Consider the following 19557-nt stretch of genomic DNA (forward strand, 5'->3'; position numbering starts at 1 on the left):
TTTGGTTCTGCCATTCATTCTTGGTAGAACCAAAGGTAGCAGGTTGCCTCAGGTGATAGGTGGATTGGTGTGAACCAGCCTCCTTGTCCCACAGGTGGGCATCGAGTTTATGGATCTCTATAGCCACCTGGTTCCAGTGTACGACGTAGAGCCGCTGGAGAAGATAACTGATGCCTACCTGGACCAATACCTGTGGTACGAAGCTGACAAGCGCCGCCTCTTTCCACCCTGGATTAAGCCTGCAGACACAGAGCCACCGCCACTGCTGGTTTACAAGTGGTGCCAAGGTAGAACTTTTCCAAGATTGCCCTGTGAGGAGTGGGGGGTGGATTTAGTTCAGCGTCAAAATTCTCATGTGAGCAGTGTGATTGGTTTCCTCTCTTGATACCTGTCACAGAAGGAAGGTAGTGTTCATGTTAAACTGAGTCATAGCGATCTGGATGCATATGTGGAATATCATGATAGTTACTGTGGAGCTAGTCCTGAGAGGATTTCTAACTGCTGGAGACCTGCATTGCTACTCCTCAGGCATCAATAATCTCCAGGATGTGTGGGAGACAAGTGAAGGCGAGTGCAATGTCATGCTGGAATCACGCTTTGAGAAGATGTATGAAAAGATCGACTTGACCCTGCTTAACAGACTGCTGCGCCTCATCGTGGACCACAACATAGCTGACTACATGACCGCCAAGAACAACGTCGTCATCAACTACAAGGTGTGTCTTGGGGCTTGTCAGGTCCACTGACCGCAGAATTTGCTGAGGGAGAACAGAAGAGGTGGGTCTCAGAGAATGCTGGGACGTGACCCAGATTGTTGAGAATCGTGGCTCTTTCCTTCTAGGACATGAACCATACGAATTCATATGGGATCATCAGAGGCCTGCAGTTTGCCTCGTTCATCGTGCAGTATTACGGCCTGGTGATGGATTTGCTTGTATTGGGATTGCACCGGGCCAGTGAGATGGCTGGGCCCCCTCAGATGCCGAATGACTTCCTCAGTTTCCAGGACATAGCCACCGAGGCTGCCCACCCCATCCGTCTCTTCTGCAGATACATTGATCGTATCCATATTTTTTTCAGGTGAGGGCCTGCCTGGATTCCTAGCCTTGCAGGGTGCTGAGGCCTATGCCTTGCCTCTGAAATCAGCTATGGTACCTTAGCTGACATAACTGCTGCTGGGACTTCAAAATGGAATGAAGTCCGGGGAGGGTGGGGTAGGATGGGGTAGGGTGTCTGTCTCTGGAGCTGGAGGACTCGAGGGGGTCCCAAATCTCAGTGTATGTGGGTCTCAGCAATGTCCCTGGTCTGGTGTAGGTTCACAGCAGATGAGGCTCGGGACCTAATTCAGCGTTACCTGACAGAGCACCCTGACCCCAACAATGAAAACATCGTTGGCTATAATAACAAGAAATGCTGGCCCCGAGATGCCCGCATGCGCCTCATGAAACACGATGTTAACTTGTAAGTATAGGTTGGGCTGTGCGGGCTGGAAGGACACAGAGGCTGAGGGACCCAAAGAGGGCAGCTGTGAAACTGTGTCCTGGGCTGAGAAGCGTAGCTGTGTTGGGATATTATCGGTTGGCCATGGAAGGGAATTTCCTTCCAAGAGACTGATGTGACCATGTGTTCTCTGTGGGCAGGGGTCGGGCAGTATTCTGGGACATCAAGAACCGCCTGCCACGGTCAGTGACCACGGTTCAGTGGGAGAACAGCTTTGTGTCTGTGTACAGTAAGGACAATCCCAACCTACTGTTCAACATGTGCGGCTTCGAGTGCCGCATCCTGCCCAAGTGCCGCACCAGCTATGAGGAGTTCACCCACAAGGACGGGGTCTGGAACCTGCAGAATGAGGTACCACCCGGAGGGGCTGGGACGGGCGCCAGCACTCCTGTGCTTCTGGGGTAGGTGGGAGCGAGGCACACAGGCGTCCCTAATCCCTGTCAGTCACTTATGCCTTGTTTGGTGGAAAGTGCTCAGTGGGAGTCACAGTTGGCTCTTGCCTCTGTGGGTTCCTGAGGCAAGTTAACCTTGCCTCTGTGGGTTCCTGAGGCAAGTTAACCTTGACTCTGTGGTTCAGGTCACTAAGGAGCGGACAGCTCAGTGTTTCCTGCGTGTGGATGATGAGTCAATGCAGCGCTTCCACAACCGCGTGCGTCAAATTCTGATGGCTTCTGGCTCCACCACCTTCACCAAGGTACAAGGCCTTCACCCCCAGCTTCCTTCCTGTCCTCTGCTAACCTCACATCCCTTTCAGCTCTGCCCGTGGTTGATTCTCCTTTCTTCCCAGCTTTGCTCCATATACCAGTTTTCAAGCTCTGTGCAATAGTGGCTTAGAGTGTTGGTCACTTTGTAGTGATTTTCTGATCATTCCTTGTAGGATTTCTGCAGTCTCCTGTGGAGTTGTGATGATTCTAAATTAAGGCAAGAGTAGAAGTTGGATTTATTATTTTGAACAAAAAAAGCATTGTTTTTGCATTTACTCAGGGGCTTGTTTATCTAAATCATATTAACCAGGCATAAATAACCTGTGAAAAAGCAGTTCTCTCTAGGTATCTCAGTGTGCATTTCTCCTGGTTACCTTCAGAGTGGAAAAGAAAAATCTGAGGAATTTTGAACTGTGGATATTTAAGTTTTTGCCAGGTTTAAAAAGTTACCTTGGCCGGGCACAGTGGCTTACACCTGTAATCCTAGCACTTTGGGAGGCTGAGGCTGGTGGATCACCTGAGGTTAAGAGTTTGAGACTAGGCTGGCCAACATGGTGAAACTTTGTCTCTACTAAAAATAAAAAAATTAGCCAGGCCTGGTGGCAGCCAGGTGTAATCCCAGCTACTTGAAAGGCTGAGGCAGAATTGCTTAAACCTGGGAGGTGGAGGTTGCAGTGAGCTGAGATTGCACCGTTGCCTTCCAGCTCCGGCAACAGAGCAAAAACTCTGTCTCAAAAAAAAAAAGTTGGCTCACTCTGGTTTCCATTCACTATTATATTTTTCTTGCATTCTGAACTTCATATCTCTAAATGTGCAGCATTTGCATGTGCAGAATGTTTTCTCTTTTTTAGTAAGTCTTCTGTTAAGGGTATGTTCTGTTATAGAACTATTGCATTACGGTTGAGTTTCCTTTATCCAAAATTCTTGGGACCAGAAATGTTTTGATTTCATATTTTTTTTTTTTGGAGTATTTTCATTATTATTACTAGAGACAGTGTCTTACTCTGTCACTTAGGCTGAAGTGCAGTGGCGTTATCATAACTCACTGCAGCTCAGGTGACCCTCACACCTCAGCCTCCCTAGTATCTGGGACCATGGGCACATATGTCTGGCTAATTTTTTTGTTTTTTTTTTTCCGAGACGGGGTTTCACTCTTGTTGCCCAGGCTGGAGTGCAATGGCATGATCTCCGCTCACCCCAACCTCCGCCTCCCAGGTTCAAGGGATTCTCCTGCTTCAGCCTCCCAAGTAGCTGGGATTACAGGCATGTGCCATCACACCTGGCTGATTTTGTGTTTTTAGTAGAGGTGGGGATTCTCCACATTGGTCAGGCTGGTCTCGAACTCCCGACCTCTGGTGATCCGCCTCCCAAAGTTCTGGGATTACCCAGTGCGCCTGGCCTGATTTTTTTTTGTAGACCTGGGGTCTCACCCTCTTGTCCAGGCTGGTCTCAAACTCTTTGGGTTCAAGCAGTCCTCCTGCCTCAGGCTCCCAGAGTGTTGGATTATAGGTGTGAGCCACTGTGCCCAGCCTTGAAATACTTTCATTATACTTGCAGGTTCAGCATCCCTATTCCAAAATCTGAAATGCTCCAGTGAGTATTTCCTTTCAGCATCATGCTGGTGCTCAGAATGTTGGGACTCAAAAAATTTCAGCTTTTTGAGCATTTTGGATTTGTGATTAACCTGTATCTGGGGAATCTGTGAGAGCATCAGAGTTGATGATTGCTCTAGCCAGTTTGGAAGTGGAAGAGGAAAGGATTCCTAAAAGAATTGCATGTGATGAGGCAAGTGAGGGAGGGCATTCCTCTAGCCAAGTGTGGAGACGTAACTAGCTTGGTGTGTGTGGGGCTATGGGAAGTTCAAGGTTTGCTGGATAAACTGTGGAATTGGGAATGTTCAGAAATGAGGCTGGATAAATAGTGGAGAGCCATCTCATGGAGAGTGTTGGACACCTTATGAAGAAGTATGTGAGGGTCTTAAGCACAGAGTGACTTTGTCAGATTTGTTTTTTTTTAATGTCCCATGCTGCAGATGTAGACTTTCTGAGATTTCTGTGTTAGATGATTCACTCTTAGAGCTATGAGAAAGACAGTACTAAAGGATAAGATGGGAGACCAGGTTTGGGGACTGCTGCAGAAGTCCAGATGAAAATGATGAGAGCAAAGTAACCAGGTGCAGTGGCATGTGCCTGTAATACCAGTACTTTGGGAGGCCCAAGTGTCTGGATCACCTGAGCTCAGCCTGACCAACATGGTGAAACCCCATGTCTACTTTCAATACGAAAATTAGCTGGGCTTTGTGCTGCACACCTGTAATCCCAGCTGGTTGGGAGGCTGAGGCAGGAAAATGGCTTGAACCCAGGAGGCGGAGGTTGCAGTGAGCCGACATTGTGCCAGTGCACTCCAGCCTGGGCAACAGAGTGAGAGTCTGTCTCCTAAATAAATAAATAAAGTTAAGTAAAAATGATGAGAGCAGTGAAAGTAAAAGTAGGAAGTGGGGAATAGACTTGATAAGAAGTTAGGTAAAGTCAGCAGAACTTTGTTGTCATGGGGATGCTCGAAGAAGGAAGAAAATGATGTGCAGATCTTGGCGCGGGTGACCAGGTGGATGTTAGTGCCGCCAGCTGGAAGACTGCGTCAACAAGAGCAGCTTTAGGAAGAAGATAAAGACTTATAATTTAGGATCTATAAAGTGTGAAGTTCGAGAACATTCAGATGCAGGTGCCCAGCAGGTATTTATTTATATTATGTTTCTTCAGTTCCAAGATATGCACATAAGTACATGTATACACATCTATGTATATTCCTCCTTCTCCCTTAATGGTGCCTCTTTAATTGATGATCTGTTAGATTTGATTTTTAAGAAGTATGAGTTTGATATTCCAGGGAGAGAAATGAAACTACAAAGTTAAGAGCAGTCAGGGATAATGTAGAGGTTCCTAGGATGTCTGAGTGGCAGTCTAAGCATGGAGAGAGGGTCTGGATTAAAGATGTTGATTTAGGAGTCTGTCACAATAAAGATTGAAAGCCGAAGAATGAGTGACATCACCCAGGGAAGATGCAGAGGGAGAAGACGAGAGGAACGAATTTGGCCTGTGGGGAATACCAAGATTAAGTGTGCCACAGCCTGTGGGACAATGCTGGGTCTTGGGAAGCAAGGCTGTCAGGAGCAAGTGTCCAGAGTCGGGCGGATGCTTCACAGCGTAAGTTGCCTCAGAGCATTTCAGTTAAATAAGGACTGAAAAGGATCCATTGGATTTGGCAGTTAGGACGTCATTGGTGACCTTAGCAAGAGCTGTTACAGAAATAGTGGGGATGGAAGCCAGATGGCAGTGGCCGAGGCTTTTTGGGAAGTGAGTGAGTGGAGATGGCAAGGACAGTCTATTTGCAAGTTGAAGAGAAGGAAGGACATTAGATGCCATCTAGAGGGAGCTGTAAGTCAGTGACATGAGTATATTTTAATTAAGGAGCCCAGTAGAGTTTAGTGTACAATAGAAAAGTGTGATGGTTGGCCGGGTGCAGTGGCTGACTCCTGTAGTAACTGCACTACAGCATTAGTAACTCCTGCACTTTGGGAGTGGGTGAATCACCAAGTCAGGAGTTCAAGACCAGCAATATGATGAAACCTCTACTAAAAATACAACAATTAGCTGGGCACGGTGGTGGGTACCTTTAATTCCAGCTACTCTGGAGGCTGACGCAGGAGAATTGTTTGAACCCGGGAGGTGGAGGTTGTAGTGAGCTGAGATCATGTCACTGCACTCTAGCCTGGATGATGGAGCAAGACTGTCTTGGGGAAAAAAAAGGAAAAAGAAATTAAAAGTTTGGTAATTGATCAACAGAGTTGCAGAGGGGTTCACTAGGGGTAGAATAAAGAGCAAGCAGGCTGGGCACAGTGGCTCACAGCTATAATCCCAGCACTTTGGGAGGCCGAAGCGGGTGGATCACGAGGTCAGCAGATTGAGACCATCCTGGCCAACGTGATGAAACCCCATCTCTACTAAAAAATACAAAAAAGTAGCTGGGTGTGGTGGCGGGCACCTGTAATTTTAGCTACTTGGGAGACTGAGGCAGGAGAATTACTTGAACCCAGGAGGTGGAGGTTGCAGTGAGCCAAGATTGCACCATTGTACTCCAGCCTGGTGACAGAGTGAGTCTCTGTCTCAAAATATAAAAAAATAAGTGAGAGCCTGAGGAGTGGAAGAAGATCTGAGAGGTTAAGGAAGCAGCTGACTGTAGTGGTTAGAAGCACAGGTTCTGGAGGCAGATTAGGTTCACATCATACCTTTGTCATATTACTAGTTGAGATCTTGGGAAAATTGCCCGTGCTGGGCCTTAATTTCCTCATCCGTAAAATAGGGATACTGATATTACCTAGTTCAGAGGGCTTTTGTGAAACTTAAGTGAAATAGTGTATTTAATAAGCCATATTACTTGATAAATTGCTTGATAAAGCTGGGCACGGTGGCTTATACCTATAATCCCAGCACTTTTGGAGGCGGGAAGACTGCTTGAGCCTAGAAATTCGAGACCAGCTTAGGTAACATAGCAAGATCCTGTTTATATTTAAAAAATAAAATACAAAAAATTAGCTGGGCATGGTGGCGCGTGCCTGTAATCCCAGCTACTCAGGAGGCTGAGGCAGGAGAATTGCCTGAACCCAGGAGGTGGAAGTTGCGGTGAGCCGAGATCGCGCCATTGCACTCCAGCCTGGGTAACAAGAGCGAAACTCTGTCTCAAAAATAAATAAATAAATAAAATAAATAAATAAAAAACAAATAATATAAAATAAGATAGATTTTTTAAAAATGTGTTTAAAAAGCTATGTCATGGGCAAATTCTATAACTTTCTTTGTTTTTTTTTTTTAGATGGGGGTTTCACCATGTTAGCCAGGCTGGTCTTGAACTCCTGACCTCAGGTGATCCACCCACCTCAGCCTCCCAAAGTGCTGGGATTACAAGTGGGAGCCACCATGCCTGGCCTTATAATTTGTTTTTTTATGAAGACTTAAAAGATATATATAAATTTCTTACATGGTGTCTAGTTCACGTAGACCTGAATAAATACTATTTTCCTTCCTGCCTCCCCTTGTTTCCTGGGAATTTCTGCTATAATAATAAAGTAACACTGGACTCCTCAGGAATTTATACTTCCTCCCCTTCAGGGAGCACTGGTAACTGCAGCAGAACTGCCGTGTTCTGTTACACACATCAGCAATTCCAAGTGCAGTTAGAGAATTTACTAAGCCTGCTGGGAGTTGTTGGCTTCCTTCACCCACTGTCTAGCCCATCCTGGCCACTGGCCCTCCTTGGGTAGATGTGCCATGCTTGTCTCATCCTGTGGACTGCTAGATGCTCAGTTGAGCTTTCGTGATTGCGTTTGAGCTGTTCTCTCACCATGCAGTCCTTTCTCCTTGCTTGTCTGAATACTATTTGCTCAAGGCAGATTTCTATGGTAACTCCAGCCAATGCACGCTTTTATTTCCATAATTGTTCAGAAGACATTTTTTGCCTTAAAGTCTTGACTGTATCATTTGGTATTTTGTGGTTTGCTGTCTTTTTTTTTTTTTTTGAGATGGTGTCTCGCCCTGTCACCCAGGCTGGAGTACAGTGGTTTGATCTTGGCTCACTGCAACCTCCGCCTCCTGGGTTCAAGCCCTCCGCCTCCTGGGTTCAAGCGATTATCCTACCTCTGCCTCCCGAGTAGCTGTGATTATGGGAGTGAGCCACCATGCCTGGCTAATATTTGTATTTTTAGTAGAAACGGTTTCAGCACGTTGGCCAGGGTGGTCTCAAACTCCTGACCTCAGGTGATCCACCTGCCTTGGCCTTCCAAAGTGCTGGGATTACAGGCATGAGCCACTGTGCCCAGCTGCTGCCTTTTTTTTCAATTGAGCTTGTCAGACAGCTTTGGTTTCATTAATTTTTATGTTTTTTCTTTTTTTGTTACATTGATTTTGTTTTTGAAGCTGGGTCTCTGTGACCCTGATTGGAGTGCAGTGGTGCAGGCTCAGCTCACAGTAACCTCTGCCTCCCAGGCTCAGGAGACCCTCTCACCTTAGCCTCCCAAGTAGCCTCCCAGGCACGTGCCACTATGTTGGGTTTTTTTTTTTTTTTTTTTCGTATTTTTGGTAAAGACAGAGTTTTGCCATGTTGCCCAGGCTGGTCTTGAATTCCAGAGCTCAGGTAATCCACCCACAACGGGCTGGGATTATAGGTTGAGCCAGCGTGCCTGGCCTTACTGCATTGCTTTCTTCTCTTATCATATCCTTCCCTTTGCTAGTTCTATTGAGGTAAAAGATCAGATGATCAATTTTGGACTTGTCTCTTTTTCTTTTTTTTAATATTTTTTATTTCATTTTAATTTTTGGGGTACATGTGAAGAACATGCAAGATTGTTGCATAGGTACACACTTGGCAGTGTGATTTGCTGCCTTCCTCCCCGTCACCTGTATCGGGCATTTCTTCCCCTGTAATCCCTCCCCAGCCTCCCTACTCTCCACTGTCCTCTCCTATTCCCCTACAACAGACCCCAGTATGTGATGTTCCCTTCCCTGTGTCCATGTGTTCTCATTGTTCAATACCCGCCTATGAGTGAGAACATGCAGTGTTTGATTTTCTGTTCTTGTGTCAGTTTGCTGAGAATGATGGTTTCCAGGTTAATCCATGTCCCTACTTGTCTCTTTTTCTGATAGAATTATTAACATCTATAAATATTCCTCTCAGCATTGCTTTACTTGCATTTCTCACGTTTTAATATGTTGCGTTTTCATTTGTATTCAGTTAAAAGTATATTCTAGGTGGGGTGCGGTGGCTCACGCCTGTCATCCCAGCACTTCGACATGGCGAAACCCCGTCTTTGCTAAAAATGCAAAACTTAGTTGGATGTGGTGGTGTGCACCTGTACTCCCAAGCTACTTGGGAGGCTGAGGCAGGAGAATTGCTTGAACCTGGAAAGCAGAGGTTGCAGAGAGCAGATTGTGCCGCTGCACTCCAGCCTTGTGACAGAGTGAGACTCCATCGCCCCCCCAAAAAAGTATATTCTAATTTCCCTTATGAGTTATGAGTTCATATTTCACCATAGGTTGTTTAGAATTATACTGTTTATATATTTGGGGGGCTTTCCTTGTTAGTTTCTAGTTTGATTCCATTATGGTTAGGAAACATGTTCTGTCTGATCTTAGGTTTTTTTTTGAGACGAGTTTCGCTGTTGTTACCCAGACTGGAATGCAATGGCACGATCTCGGCTCACTGTAACCTCCGCCTCCTGGGTTCAAGCAATTCTGCCTCAGCCTCCCGAGTAGCTGGGACTACAGGCGCACACCACTGTGCCCAGCTAATTTTTGTATTTTTAGTAGAGACAGGGTTTCACCTTGTTGACCAGGATGGTCTCAATCTCTTGACCTTGTGATCCACCCGCCTCAGCCTCCCAAAGTGCTGGGATTATAGGCGTGAACCACCGTGCCCGGCCAATCTTAGTTTTTAAAAATATATTAATTATCGGGTATCTTGACACCTGAAAAAAAGAAAAAAAATTAAAAGAAAAAATGTATTAATTAATTTAGGGCTGGGGGTGGTGGCTCACACCTGTAATCCCAGCACTTTGGGAGGCCAAGGGGAGCGGATCACCTGAGGTCAGGAGTTTGAGACCATCCTAACACAGTGAAACCCTTTCTCTACTAAAAATAGAAAAAAATTAGCCAGGTATGGTGGCACTTGCCTGTAGTCCCAGCTACTCGGGAGGCTGAGGCAGGAGAATCACTTGAACCTAAGAGGTGGAGGTTGTAGTGAGCCAAAATCCTGCCACTGCACTTCAGCCTGGGTGGCAGGGCGAGACACAATCTCAAAAAATAATAATTAATTAATTTAGAGGTGGGGTCTCGCTCTGTTGCCTCAAACTCTTGGCTCAAGCAGTCCTCTCGCCTCAGCCTTCCAAAGAGTTGGGATTACGGGCGTGAGCCACTGCACCTGGCTGAGACTGAATTTTTTTAGTGTCCTAGCATATAGTCTATCTTGGTGACTGACCTATGTATACTTGAAAAGATCTGTTAATTTGTATTCTGCTATTTAGGTAGAGTGTTTTACAGATGTTAGGTTCAGTCAATTGGTTATATTTCTCAAGTCTTCTATATCCTTTGTGATACTTTCAGTATACTTGTGTCAATTACTGAGGAGTATTAATCTCTAGTAATTGCAGCACTTTGGGAGGCTGAGGCTGATGGATTGCTTGAGCCCAGGAGTTCAAGACCAGCCTGGGCAACATAGCGAAACCCCATCTCTACAAAAAAATACAAAAATTAGCTGGATGTGTTGGTATGCGCCTATAGTCCCAGCTACTTGGGAGTCTCTTGACCCTGGGAGGTGGAGTTTGCAGTGAGTGGAGATAGCACCATTGCACTCCAGCCTGGGCAACAGAGCAAGACCCTGTCTCCATAAAGAGAAAGAGTTACCTCCAGCTACAGCTGTGGGTTTGTTTTTTCTTTCAGGTCCATCATTTTTTTTTGAGAGTCTGTTTTTGGTTACATAAGGTATTTAGAATTACCATGTCTTCTGAATGGACTACTTTATTAAATCGAATGTTCCTCTGTATTCCTGATAGTATTCTATCGTCTGAAGTCTTCGTCTTATATCAGTAGTGCCACACCAGCTTTGTTTTGTGTTTGCGTGGGTGTATTTTTCCATCTTTTTATTGTTAATCTGTCTTTGTAATTAAAGTTTATTTCTTATAGACAGCATATAGTTGGATCTTGGTGTGTGGGTTTTTTTTTTTTTTGAGACAGAGTCTCCCTCTTTTGCCAGGCTGGAGTAGTGCAGTGGCACGATCCTGGCTCACTGCAACTTCCATTTTCTGGTTTCAAGCAATTCTCCTGCCTCAGCCTTCCAAGTAGCTGGGACAACAGGCACGCACTACCACACCAGGCTAATTTTTTGTACTTTTAGTAGAGACTAGAGACGGGGTTTCACCATGTTGGCCAGGATGTTCTTGATCTCTTGACCTCATGATCCACCTGCCTTGGCCTCCCAAAGTGATGGGATTACAGGCGTGAGCCACCATGCCCGGCCTGTTTTTTTTTTTGAGTTGGAGTCTGTCACTCTGTCACCCAGGCAGGCTGGAGTGCAGTGGTGCGATACTGGCTTACTGCAACCTCCGCCTGCCAGATTCAAGTGATTCTCCTGCCTCAGTCTCCCAAATAGCTAAGACTACAGGTATGTGCCACCACGCCCAGCTAATTTTTGTATTTTTAGTAGAAACAATTTCACCATGCTGGCCAGGCTGGTCTCGAACTCCTGACCCCAAGACCCTCCTCAGCCACCTAAAGTGCTGGATTACAGCTGTGAGCCAGCGTGCCTGATTTTTATTTAATCTAATTTGATAGTGTTTACTGCACAAATATGGTATAAATATCTCAATTAAGGTTAAGTTACAATGCTCTCAGTGTAGCATTGTAGTTCAGTTTATATCTACCATCTTATCCATCTTTTTTTTGTTTCATTCTTTCTGTTTTCCCTTTTCTTGCCTTCTGAATTCAGTTGTTTTGTGATTCTAATTTATCTCCACTTTTCATTTATTTGGCTACATGGTTTTTCCTTACTGTTTGCTCTGAGGTTTATAGTATACATCCCTCATTTACGGTGATCTGTGACCATTAATCTACTGCCAATCACTTTACATATAATACAAGAGCCTTACAAGGTACACTTTAACTTCCACTCCCACTCTTAGTAGTATTTTTGTCATAATGTTTTAATTGTACATGAATTATAAGTGCTACAATATTTTTACTCTTTTTGCTTTAAACAGCCTTTATCTTTTATAGAAATTGCAAAATGAGAAAAAATATCTTTTACATTTTAACCACGTAATTACTATTTCTGGTGTTCTTCACTACTTTGTATAGCTCCATCTGGTGTCCTTTTTCTTTTGGTTTTCTTTTTTTTTTTTTTTTTTGGGAGACAGTGTCTCACTCTGTCGCTCAGGCTGGGGTGCAATGGTACAATCTTGGCTCACTGCAACCTCTGCCTCCTGGGTTCAAGCAGTTCTCCCTGCCTCAGCCTCCCGAGTAGCTGGGACTACAGGTGCCTGCCACCATACCCGGCTAATTTTTGTATTTACTTCTAGTAGAGAAGGGGTTTTGCCATGTTGGCCAGGCTGGTCTCAAAACTGCTGACCACAGGTTATCCACCCACCTTGGCCTCCCAAAGTGCTGGTATTATTATTAAAGACATGAGTCACTGCACCTGGCCCAAAAGGCTTTGCTTTTTGTTTGCCTAAAAAAAAAAGTATTTTGCTTTCTCTTTTCTCTCTTTTCTTTTGAGACAGTCATGTGTCTCCTAGGCTGGAGTGCAGTGGTATGATCATGGCTCATGCAGCCTGTAACTCCTGGCCTGAAGCGATCCTAGCATCTCAGCCTACTGAATAGGGTCTTCCTATGTCGCCCAGGCTGGTCTCCAACTCCCGGGCTCAAGCAGTTCTCTCACCTTGGCCTCCCAAAGTGCTGGGATTATAGGCATGAGCCGCTGCACCCAGCCTCATTGTGGTTTTGCTTTCTATTTCCCTAGTGACTAATGATGTTGAACTCAAATCTTTCTTGAGTAGTAGGGATAAAACTAACTGGGTCAGGTTGTCTCCACCCTCCCCGCCCCTGGCCCATCTGTCATTTGCTTTTTTTCCTACTGTCTTTAGATTGTGAATAAGTGGAATACAGCTCTCATTGGCCTCATGACATACTTTCGGGAGGCTGTGGTGAACACCCAAGAGCTCTTGGACTTGCTGGTGAAGTGTGAGAACAAGATCCAGACACGTATCAAGATTGGACTCAACTCCAAGATGCCAAGTCGGTTCCCCCCAGTTGTGTTCTACACCCCTAAGGAGCTGGGTGGACTCGGCATGCTCTCCATGGGTCACGTGCTCATCCCCCAGTCCGACCTCAGGTACAGCCTGGTTACACCTGTTTCTAAGTCCTGTTGCTCAGGCCCTAAGGGAATTGGGTATTTCTTTAGTCTTAGGCTTTATTTTTTCTCTCATCTTGGTTGTATCCCCAAACAGGTGGTCCAAGCAGACAGATGTAGGTATCACACACTTCCGTTCAGGAATGAGCCATGAGGAAGACCAACTGATTCCCAACTTGTACCGCTACATACAGCCATGGGAAAGTGAGTTCATTGATTCCCAGCGGGTTTGGGCTGAGTATGCACTCAAGAGGCAGGAGGCCATCGCTCAGAACAGGTGGGCACCTAGAGGGCATGCCAACCATGGGGCAGGGGCAGGAGGTGGCCTTTGAACCTTGTGTGGAGTTCAGGCCTAAAGCATGCCATGTTTTTATGGGGGTGAGAGGCTGGTTCTACTCCTGACCCTGATTATTTTTGGCTAGGAAGGAGTGTTGAGCTCTTGATATGAGAAAGTGTTTTGACTTTAATCTTTCTTTCTTGGAAGACGGCTGACTTTAGAAGACCTAGAAGATTCATGGGATCGTGGCATTCCTCGAATCAATACCCTCTTCCAGAAGGATCGGCACACACTGGCTTATGATAAGGGCTGGCGTGTCAGAACTGACTTTAAGCAGTATCAGGTATGTGGCGGGAGTAGATTTTCCCTGAATCAGGAAAATCCATGGCTGTCCCGGAAACTTGGGGCAGTGGGCACCCAGAAACTTGACCGTGCCTGCCTTGCCTTTTAGGTTTTGAAGCAGAATCCGTTCTGGTGGACACACCAGCGGCATGATGGGAAGCTCTGGAACCTGAACAACTACCGTACAGACATGATCCAGGCCCTGGGCGGTGTGGAAGGCATTCTAGAACACACGCTCTTCAAGGGCACTTACTTCCCTACCTGGGAGGGGCTTTTCTGGTGAGGATTCTCCTCTCAGAGAGACCTGTCACAGCCCTTTGAGCTCGTCTCTTGTGTGCCTCCGTGGTCTTCTGTGGTGTTTCCCAGACAGCCACCTCCAGGAGGTCAGCTGTGTGCTGGGAGCTGGAAGGATATCACCTCACCTGGTTCTCTTGCTCCCCAGGGAGAAGGCCAGTGGCTTTGAGGAGTCTATGAAGTGGAAGAAGCTAACTAATGCTCAGCGATCAGGGTTGAACCAGATTCCCAATCGTAGATTCACCCTCTGGTGGTCCCCAACCATCAATCGAGCCAATGTGAGTGTGACTGGTAGACTGGAGATGGGAAGCTGAAAACAGTTGTTTCTCCTGGGTTATGTCACGAGCGCCCGAGTCTCAATCTCTGATGTCACACTGTCTTTCCTGCCAGGTGTATGTAGGCTTTCAGGTGCAGCTCGACCTGACGGGCATCTTCATGCATGGCAAGATCCCCACGCTGAAGATCTCACTCATCCAGATCTTCCGAGCTCACCTGTGGCAGAAGATCCATGAGAGCATCGTCATGGACTTATGTCAGGTTGGCTGGGATCAAGGGGTGCCATCAGAAGTCAGCCTGGCTTGCTCTCTTGATATGGGAAATTCATGCTGGAAGCTCTGAGGATGAGATTCCCATTGCCTCATCTGAAATCTGCACACTCTCGTTCTCATTGGGCTTTCCTGACAAGCCTTCATCTCTACATCTTTTGCTTCAGGTGTTTGACCAGGAACTTGATGCACTGGAAATTGAGACAGTACAAAAGGAAACAATACATCCCCGAAAGTCATATAAGATGAACTCGTCCTGTGCGGATATCCTGCTCTTTGCTTCCTATAAGTGGAATGTCTCCCGGCCCTCATTGCTGGCTGACTCCAAGTAAGGGCCTCAGGCCACAGCCCTAGGAATCTGGGAACTTTAGTTTGACTGTTCTTCCAGCACTGCTACTTGAGGAATTGGCCCTGTCTGCCTTTCTCAAACTGGGAGCCTGTCAATACCCTTAGTCAGATCTGCTGACCCTCTGGGGTCTTGCTGATCTGGAACAACTTGGTGGGGTGGGTGGGATGGTTTTGGGATATAAGTGATGAGGAAGTCTGTGGTTCTGGGGACATGGGTTATGAGCATGGTTTTCTAGAAGCTTGAGCCCTCTTCATCCTCAGGGATGTGATGGACAGCACCACCACCCAGAAATACTGGATTGACATCCAGTTGCGCTGGGGGGACTACGATTCCCATGACATTGAGCGCTACGCCCGGGCCAAGTTCTTGGACTACACCACAGACAACATGAGTATCTACCCTTCGCCCACAGGTGTGCTCATTGCCATTGACCTGGCCTATAACTTGCACAGGTGAGTTGAGACCCAGAACCGTGGCGCAGTAGCTCACATCTGTCATCCCAGCACTTCGGGAGCCTGAGGTGGGAGGATTGCCTGAGTTTGAGACCAGTCTGGGCAACATGGTGAAACCCCATCTCTACTAAAATACAAATAATTAGCCAGGCGTGGTGGTCTGCCCCTGTAGTCCCAGCTACTCAGGAGGCTGAGGTAGGAGAATTGCTTGAACTTGGGAGGCAGAGGTTGCAGTGAGCGAAGATCATGCCACTATACTCCAGCCTGGCCCACAGAGCGAGACTCTGTCTCTAAAAAAAAATGTGTTCTCCATTAGTCCCATACTTTAATGCAGTCATACTTTTTTTCTTTGTCTGAGTGAGAGGAAATTTGGCCCCTTCCTCCCGTGGGTCACTGACTCCCTTCTCCCAGCCTATATGTACACCAGCAGAGTATTGTCAGCCTGGCCAACTGTCTTTCTTTCTCCATTGAGTTGTGGTTTGTCTTGTTCCTGGGGCTATCAGCCTGGTCTTAACTTGCCTTGACCCTTTACCCTCACAGTGCCTATGGAAACTGGTTCCCAGGAAGCAAGCCTCTCATACAGCAGGCCATGGCCAAGATCATGAAGGCAAACCCTGCCCTGTATGTGTTACGTGAACGGATCCGCAAGGGCCTGCAGCTCTATTCGTCTGAGCCCACGGAACCTTACTTGTCGTCCCAGAACTATGGTGAGCTCTTCTCCAACCAGATTATCTGGTTTGTGGATGATACCAATGTCTACAGAGTGACTATTCACAAGGTGAGTGTTCAAAGCAGTGTATGCGTGTGGGGCTCTGTGTCTGCCTGTGGGAGGGTAACAGGCTAATTGTGGACATATGCTGGGGTGAAGGCAGGATGGTGGTGTGTAGGCCATGCTCATGAATGCGTCCTTCTCTAGACCTTTGAAGGGAACTTGACAACCAAGCCCATCAATGGTGCCATCTTCATCTTCAACCCACGCACAGGGCAGCTGTTCCTCAAGATCATCCACACGTCCGTGTGGGCTGGACAAAAGCGTTTGGGGCAGGTGAGCAGGTTTAAAGATGAAGAGGCCGTGGAGCCACATTGCCCCTTATCCGTGGTGTGGACAGGGTAGTAGTTATTGGTGTGGACAGGGTAGTCACGACTGAGAATGTGTCATTTGAACTTATTCCCTAAATCACTTGGGAAGTATTCTGTAGGAGGCCCAAGAGTGGACCAGCTGCTTCATTCCCTTCCAGCTGGTCTGTTTCCTGAAGTTCTAACCTTTCTCAAACAGGGCTATCAATCACTTTTCTAAAGGCAACGGATATTCTGGAAATATCCATTTGATCCAGATCTCTTCTCTACCTCAGAACTCTTGCTGAATTAACTCTTCTTCAGCTTCCTAGATGTTCACTATCTGGCTGGGCTGTATCTGTCCAGCCAGTTTCTCTTCTTTACATTTATGGCATGTTTTATCTTCGACTCAGTCCAGGATCTTAGTATCCCCAGCCCCTGACGCTCATCTCCACATCTGTGGCTTTGCTTGTATTTTTCTTTCTAGAATGAACTCCTTTTGCTCTGTTAATCAGTCACTCCTTAAGACACATTTTTGTGCAGCTTTTTCTGATTGTAGTAGCATTAATTTCTTTTGTTCCTAAACTCTGTAATACAGTATATTGTTTAGCACATACTCATATGCCAGCTTGTGGCATTATCTTGTTGAAAGATACCTAGTTGAAAAACGCCCTTTAGACAAGGCCATTTGGTACTCTTTCTGCCTTCTAAGTGCCTAACATTTAATTAACATCAGTGTTCAATAGAAACATTTCTGTTCTAGTTGATCTGGGAGGGTGGAGATTAAATTTCCATTTTGTCTGTTGCTTTTAAGTTGGCTAAGTGGAAGACAGCTGAGGAGGTGGCTGCCCTGATCCGATCTCTGCCTGTGGAGGAGCAGCCCAAGCAGATCATTGTCACCAGGAAGGGCATGCTGGACCCACTGGAGGTAAGAGGGTGGGTGGGGTACATCATTGTCACCAGGAAGGGCCTGCTGGACCCCTGGAGGTAAGCGGGAGGTAGAAGAAAAGAGACCTGAGACCTTGAGGCTGTTTCTAAGCTTGGACTTGATCTTGTCTTAGGTGCACTTGCTGGATTTCCCCAATATCGTCATCAAAGGATCGGAGCTCCAGCTCCCTTTCCAGGCGTGTCTCAAGGTGGAAAAGTTTGGGGATCTCATCCTTAAAGCCACTGAACCTCAGATGGTTCTATTCAACCTCTATGATGACTGGCTCAAAACTATTTCGTCTTATACGGTATGAACCTTGGGAAGAGAAGATTCCTGTAGGAGGAGCGGATTTAGGATTAGGAGAAGATCTGTGTCTTAGGTTTTTGCCATTTTCACATTTTTAGCCTCTGGATTGTGGGAACTCTGTTAACTCATGAAGGGTTAAGACCTTAAAGTTAAAAATCGGGGTCACGGCCAGGCGCGGTGGCTCAAACCTGTAATCCCAGCACTTTGGGAGGCCGAGGCAGGTGGATCACGAGGTCAAGAGATCGAGACCATTCTGGTCAACATGTTGAAACCCCGTCTCTACTCAAAATACAAAAAAATTAGCTGGGCATGGTGGCACGTGCCTGTAATCCCAGCGACTCATGAGGCTGAGGCAGGAGAATTGCCTGAACCCAGGAGGCGGAGGTTGCGGTGAGCCGAGATCGCACCATTGCACTCCAGCCTGGGTAAAAAGAGTAAAACACCATCTCAAAAAAAAAAAAAAAAATCAGGGTCAGGTGCAGTGGCTCACACCTGGAATCCCAGCACTTTGGGAGGCCAAAGTGGGCAGATCATGAGGTCAGGAGTTCGAGACCAGCCTGACCAACATGGTGAAACCCCATTTCTACTTTAAAAAAAAAAAAAAAAGGTGGATGCAGTGGCTCATGCCTGTAATCCCAGCACTTTGGGAGGCCGAGATTTGCAGATGACGAGGTCAGGAGTTCGAGTAAGACTCTTAAAAAAAAATTCTTGAGTTTTGTGAAAGGTTAGGATTAAAGTGGGAGAGCTTCAAGCTGATTTACCGACCCTTTCAAATCTCTTCCCAGGCCTTCTCCCGTCTCATCCTGATTCTCCGTGCCCTGCATGTAAACAATGACCGGGCAAAAGTGATCCTGAAGCCAGACAAGACTACCATTACAGAACCACACCACATCTGGCCCACCCTGACTGACGAAGAGTGGATCAAGGTCGAGGTGCAGCTCAAGGATCTGATCTTGGCAGACTATGGCAAGAAGAACAAGTGAGCAGTGGTGATTGGAGACAGCAGGCCTATGTATGGTTTCTGGGGATTTGAAGGAGTTAGGCTTAGAATTTTCTCAAGAAGGCGGGGCTCAGTGGCTCATGCCTGTAATCCCAGCACTTTGGGAGGCCAGCCAGGCAGATCATTTGAGGTCAGGAGTTCAAAACCAGCCTGACCAACATGGTGAATCCCTGTCTCTACTAAAAATACAAAAATTAGCCGGGCGTGGTGGCATGTGTCTGTAATTCCAGCCTGGGAGGCTGAGGCAAGAGAATCACTGGAACCCGGGAGGTGGAGGTTGTAGTGAGCTGAGATCATGCCACTGCACCCCAGCCTGGGTGACAAGAGCGAGACTGTCTCAAAGGAAAAAAACGTTTCTCAAGAAATTATCTTGGCTAGGCTTGAGTATTCACATTAGTAATTCCAGCAGTTTGGGAGGCCAGGGTGGGAGGATTGCATGAGCCAGGAGTTGAAAATCAGCCTGATCAACAAAACAGACTCACCCCATCTATACAAAAGAAAAAAATTAATCCTTAGGTGTGGTGGTGCATGCTGGTAGTCCCAGCTTCTTGGAGGCTGAGACGGGAAGCTTTCTTGGGCATGGGAGTTTGAGGCTGCAGTGAGCCATGATTGTGGCACTGTACTCCAGCCTGGATGACAGAGCGAGACCCTATATCAAAAAAAGGAAAGAAATTATCTTAGTCTCATAGAAAAGAGATTGGCAGTGTCTTCCAATAGTATGGGAAGGCGTCCGTGTTTTATGGTTTCAGCTAAACTCTCTTGGCTATTTCTCAGTGGAGGCACTTGCCATTTTGAGAAGGGTAGTTCCTTTGTTTTTGAGATGGGGTGTTGTTCTGTTGCCCAGGCTGGAGTGC

At 46.6% G+C, this 19557-nt stretch overlaps 1 protein-coding gene across 2 annotated transcripts in view; it reads left to right on the forward strand.

The window, feature by feature from the left end:
- The window catches only part of PRPF8 (pre-mRNA processing factor 8), a 32427-nt gene that overhangs the window by 9001 nt on the left and 3869 nt on the right, over positions 1 to 19557 (forward strand). For both annotated transcript variants that reach the window (XM_008996376.5, XM_078372474.1), the window contains 19 exons: positions 95 to 287; positions 529 to 716; positions 842 to 1080; positions 1315 to 1461; positions 1641 to 1851; positions 2078 to 2194; positions 12889 to 13136; positions 13252 to 13431; positions 13639 to 13774; positions 13883 to 14052; positions 14216 to 14345; positions 14458 to 14604; positions 14780 to 14940; positions 15222 to 15413; positions 15954 to 16191; positions 16330 to 16458; positions 17284 to 17397; positions 17531 to 17704; positions 18489 to 18682. In XM_008996376.5, the coding sequence (XP_008994624.1) occupies positions 95 to 287; positions 529 to 716; positions 842 to 1080; positions 1315 to 1461; positions 1641 to 1851; positions 2078 to 2194; positions 12889 to 13136; positions 13252 to 13431; positions 13639 to 13774; positions 13883 to 14052; positions 14216 to 14345; positions 14458 to 14604; positions 14780 to 14940; positions 15222 to 15413; positions 15954 to 16191; positions 16330 to 16458; positions 17284 to 17397; positions 17531 to 17704; positions 18489 to 18682 (3308 nt within the window). The remainder of the gene's footprint in view (positions 1 to 94; positions 288 to 528; positions 717 to 841; positions 1081 to 1314; positions 1462 to 1640; positions 1852 to 2077; positions 2195 to 12888; positions 13137 to 13251; positions 13432 to 13638; positions 13775 to 13882; positions 14053 to 14215; positions 14346 to 14457; positions 14605 to 14779; positions 14941 to 15221; positions 15414 to 15953; positions 16192 to 16329; positions 16459 to 17283; positions 17398 to 17530; positions 17705 to 18488; positions 18683 to 19557) is intronic.

The sequence above is a fragment of the Callithrix jacchus genome, chromosome 5 (genome assembly GCF_049354715.1).
Source record: "Callithrix jacchus isolate 240 chromosome 5, calJac240_pri, whole genome shotgun sequence".
Taxonomy (NCBI): domain Eukaryota; kingdom Metazoa; phylum Chordata; class Mammalia; order Primates; family Cebidae; genus Callithrix; species Callithrix jacchus.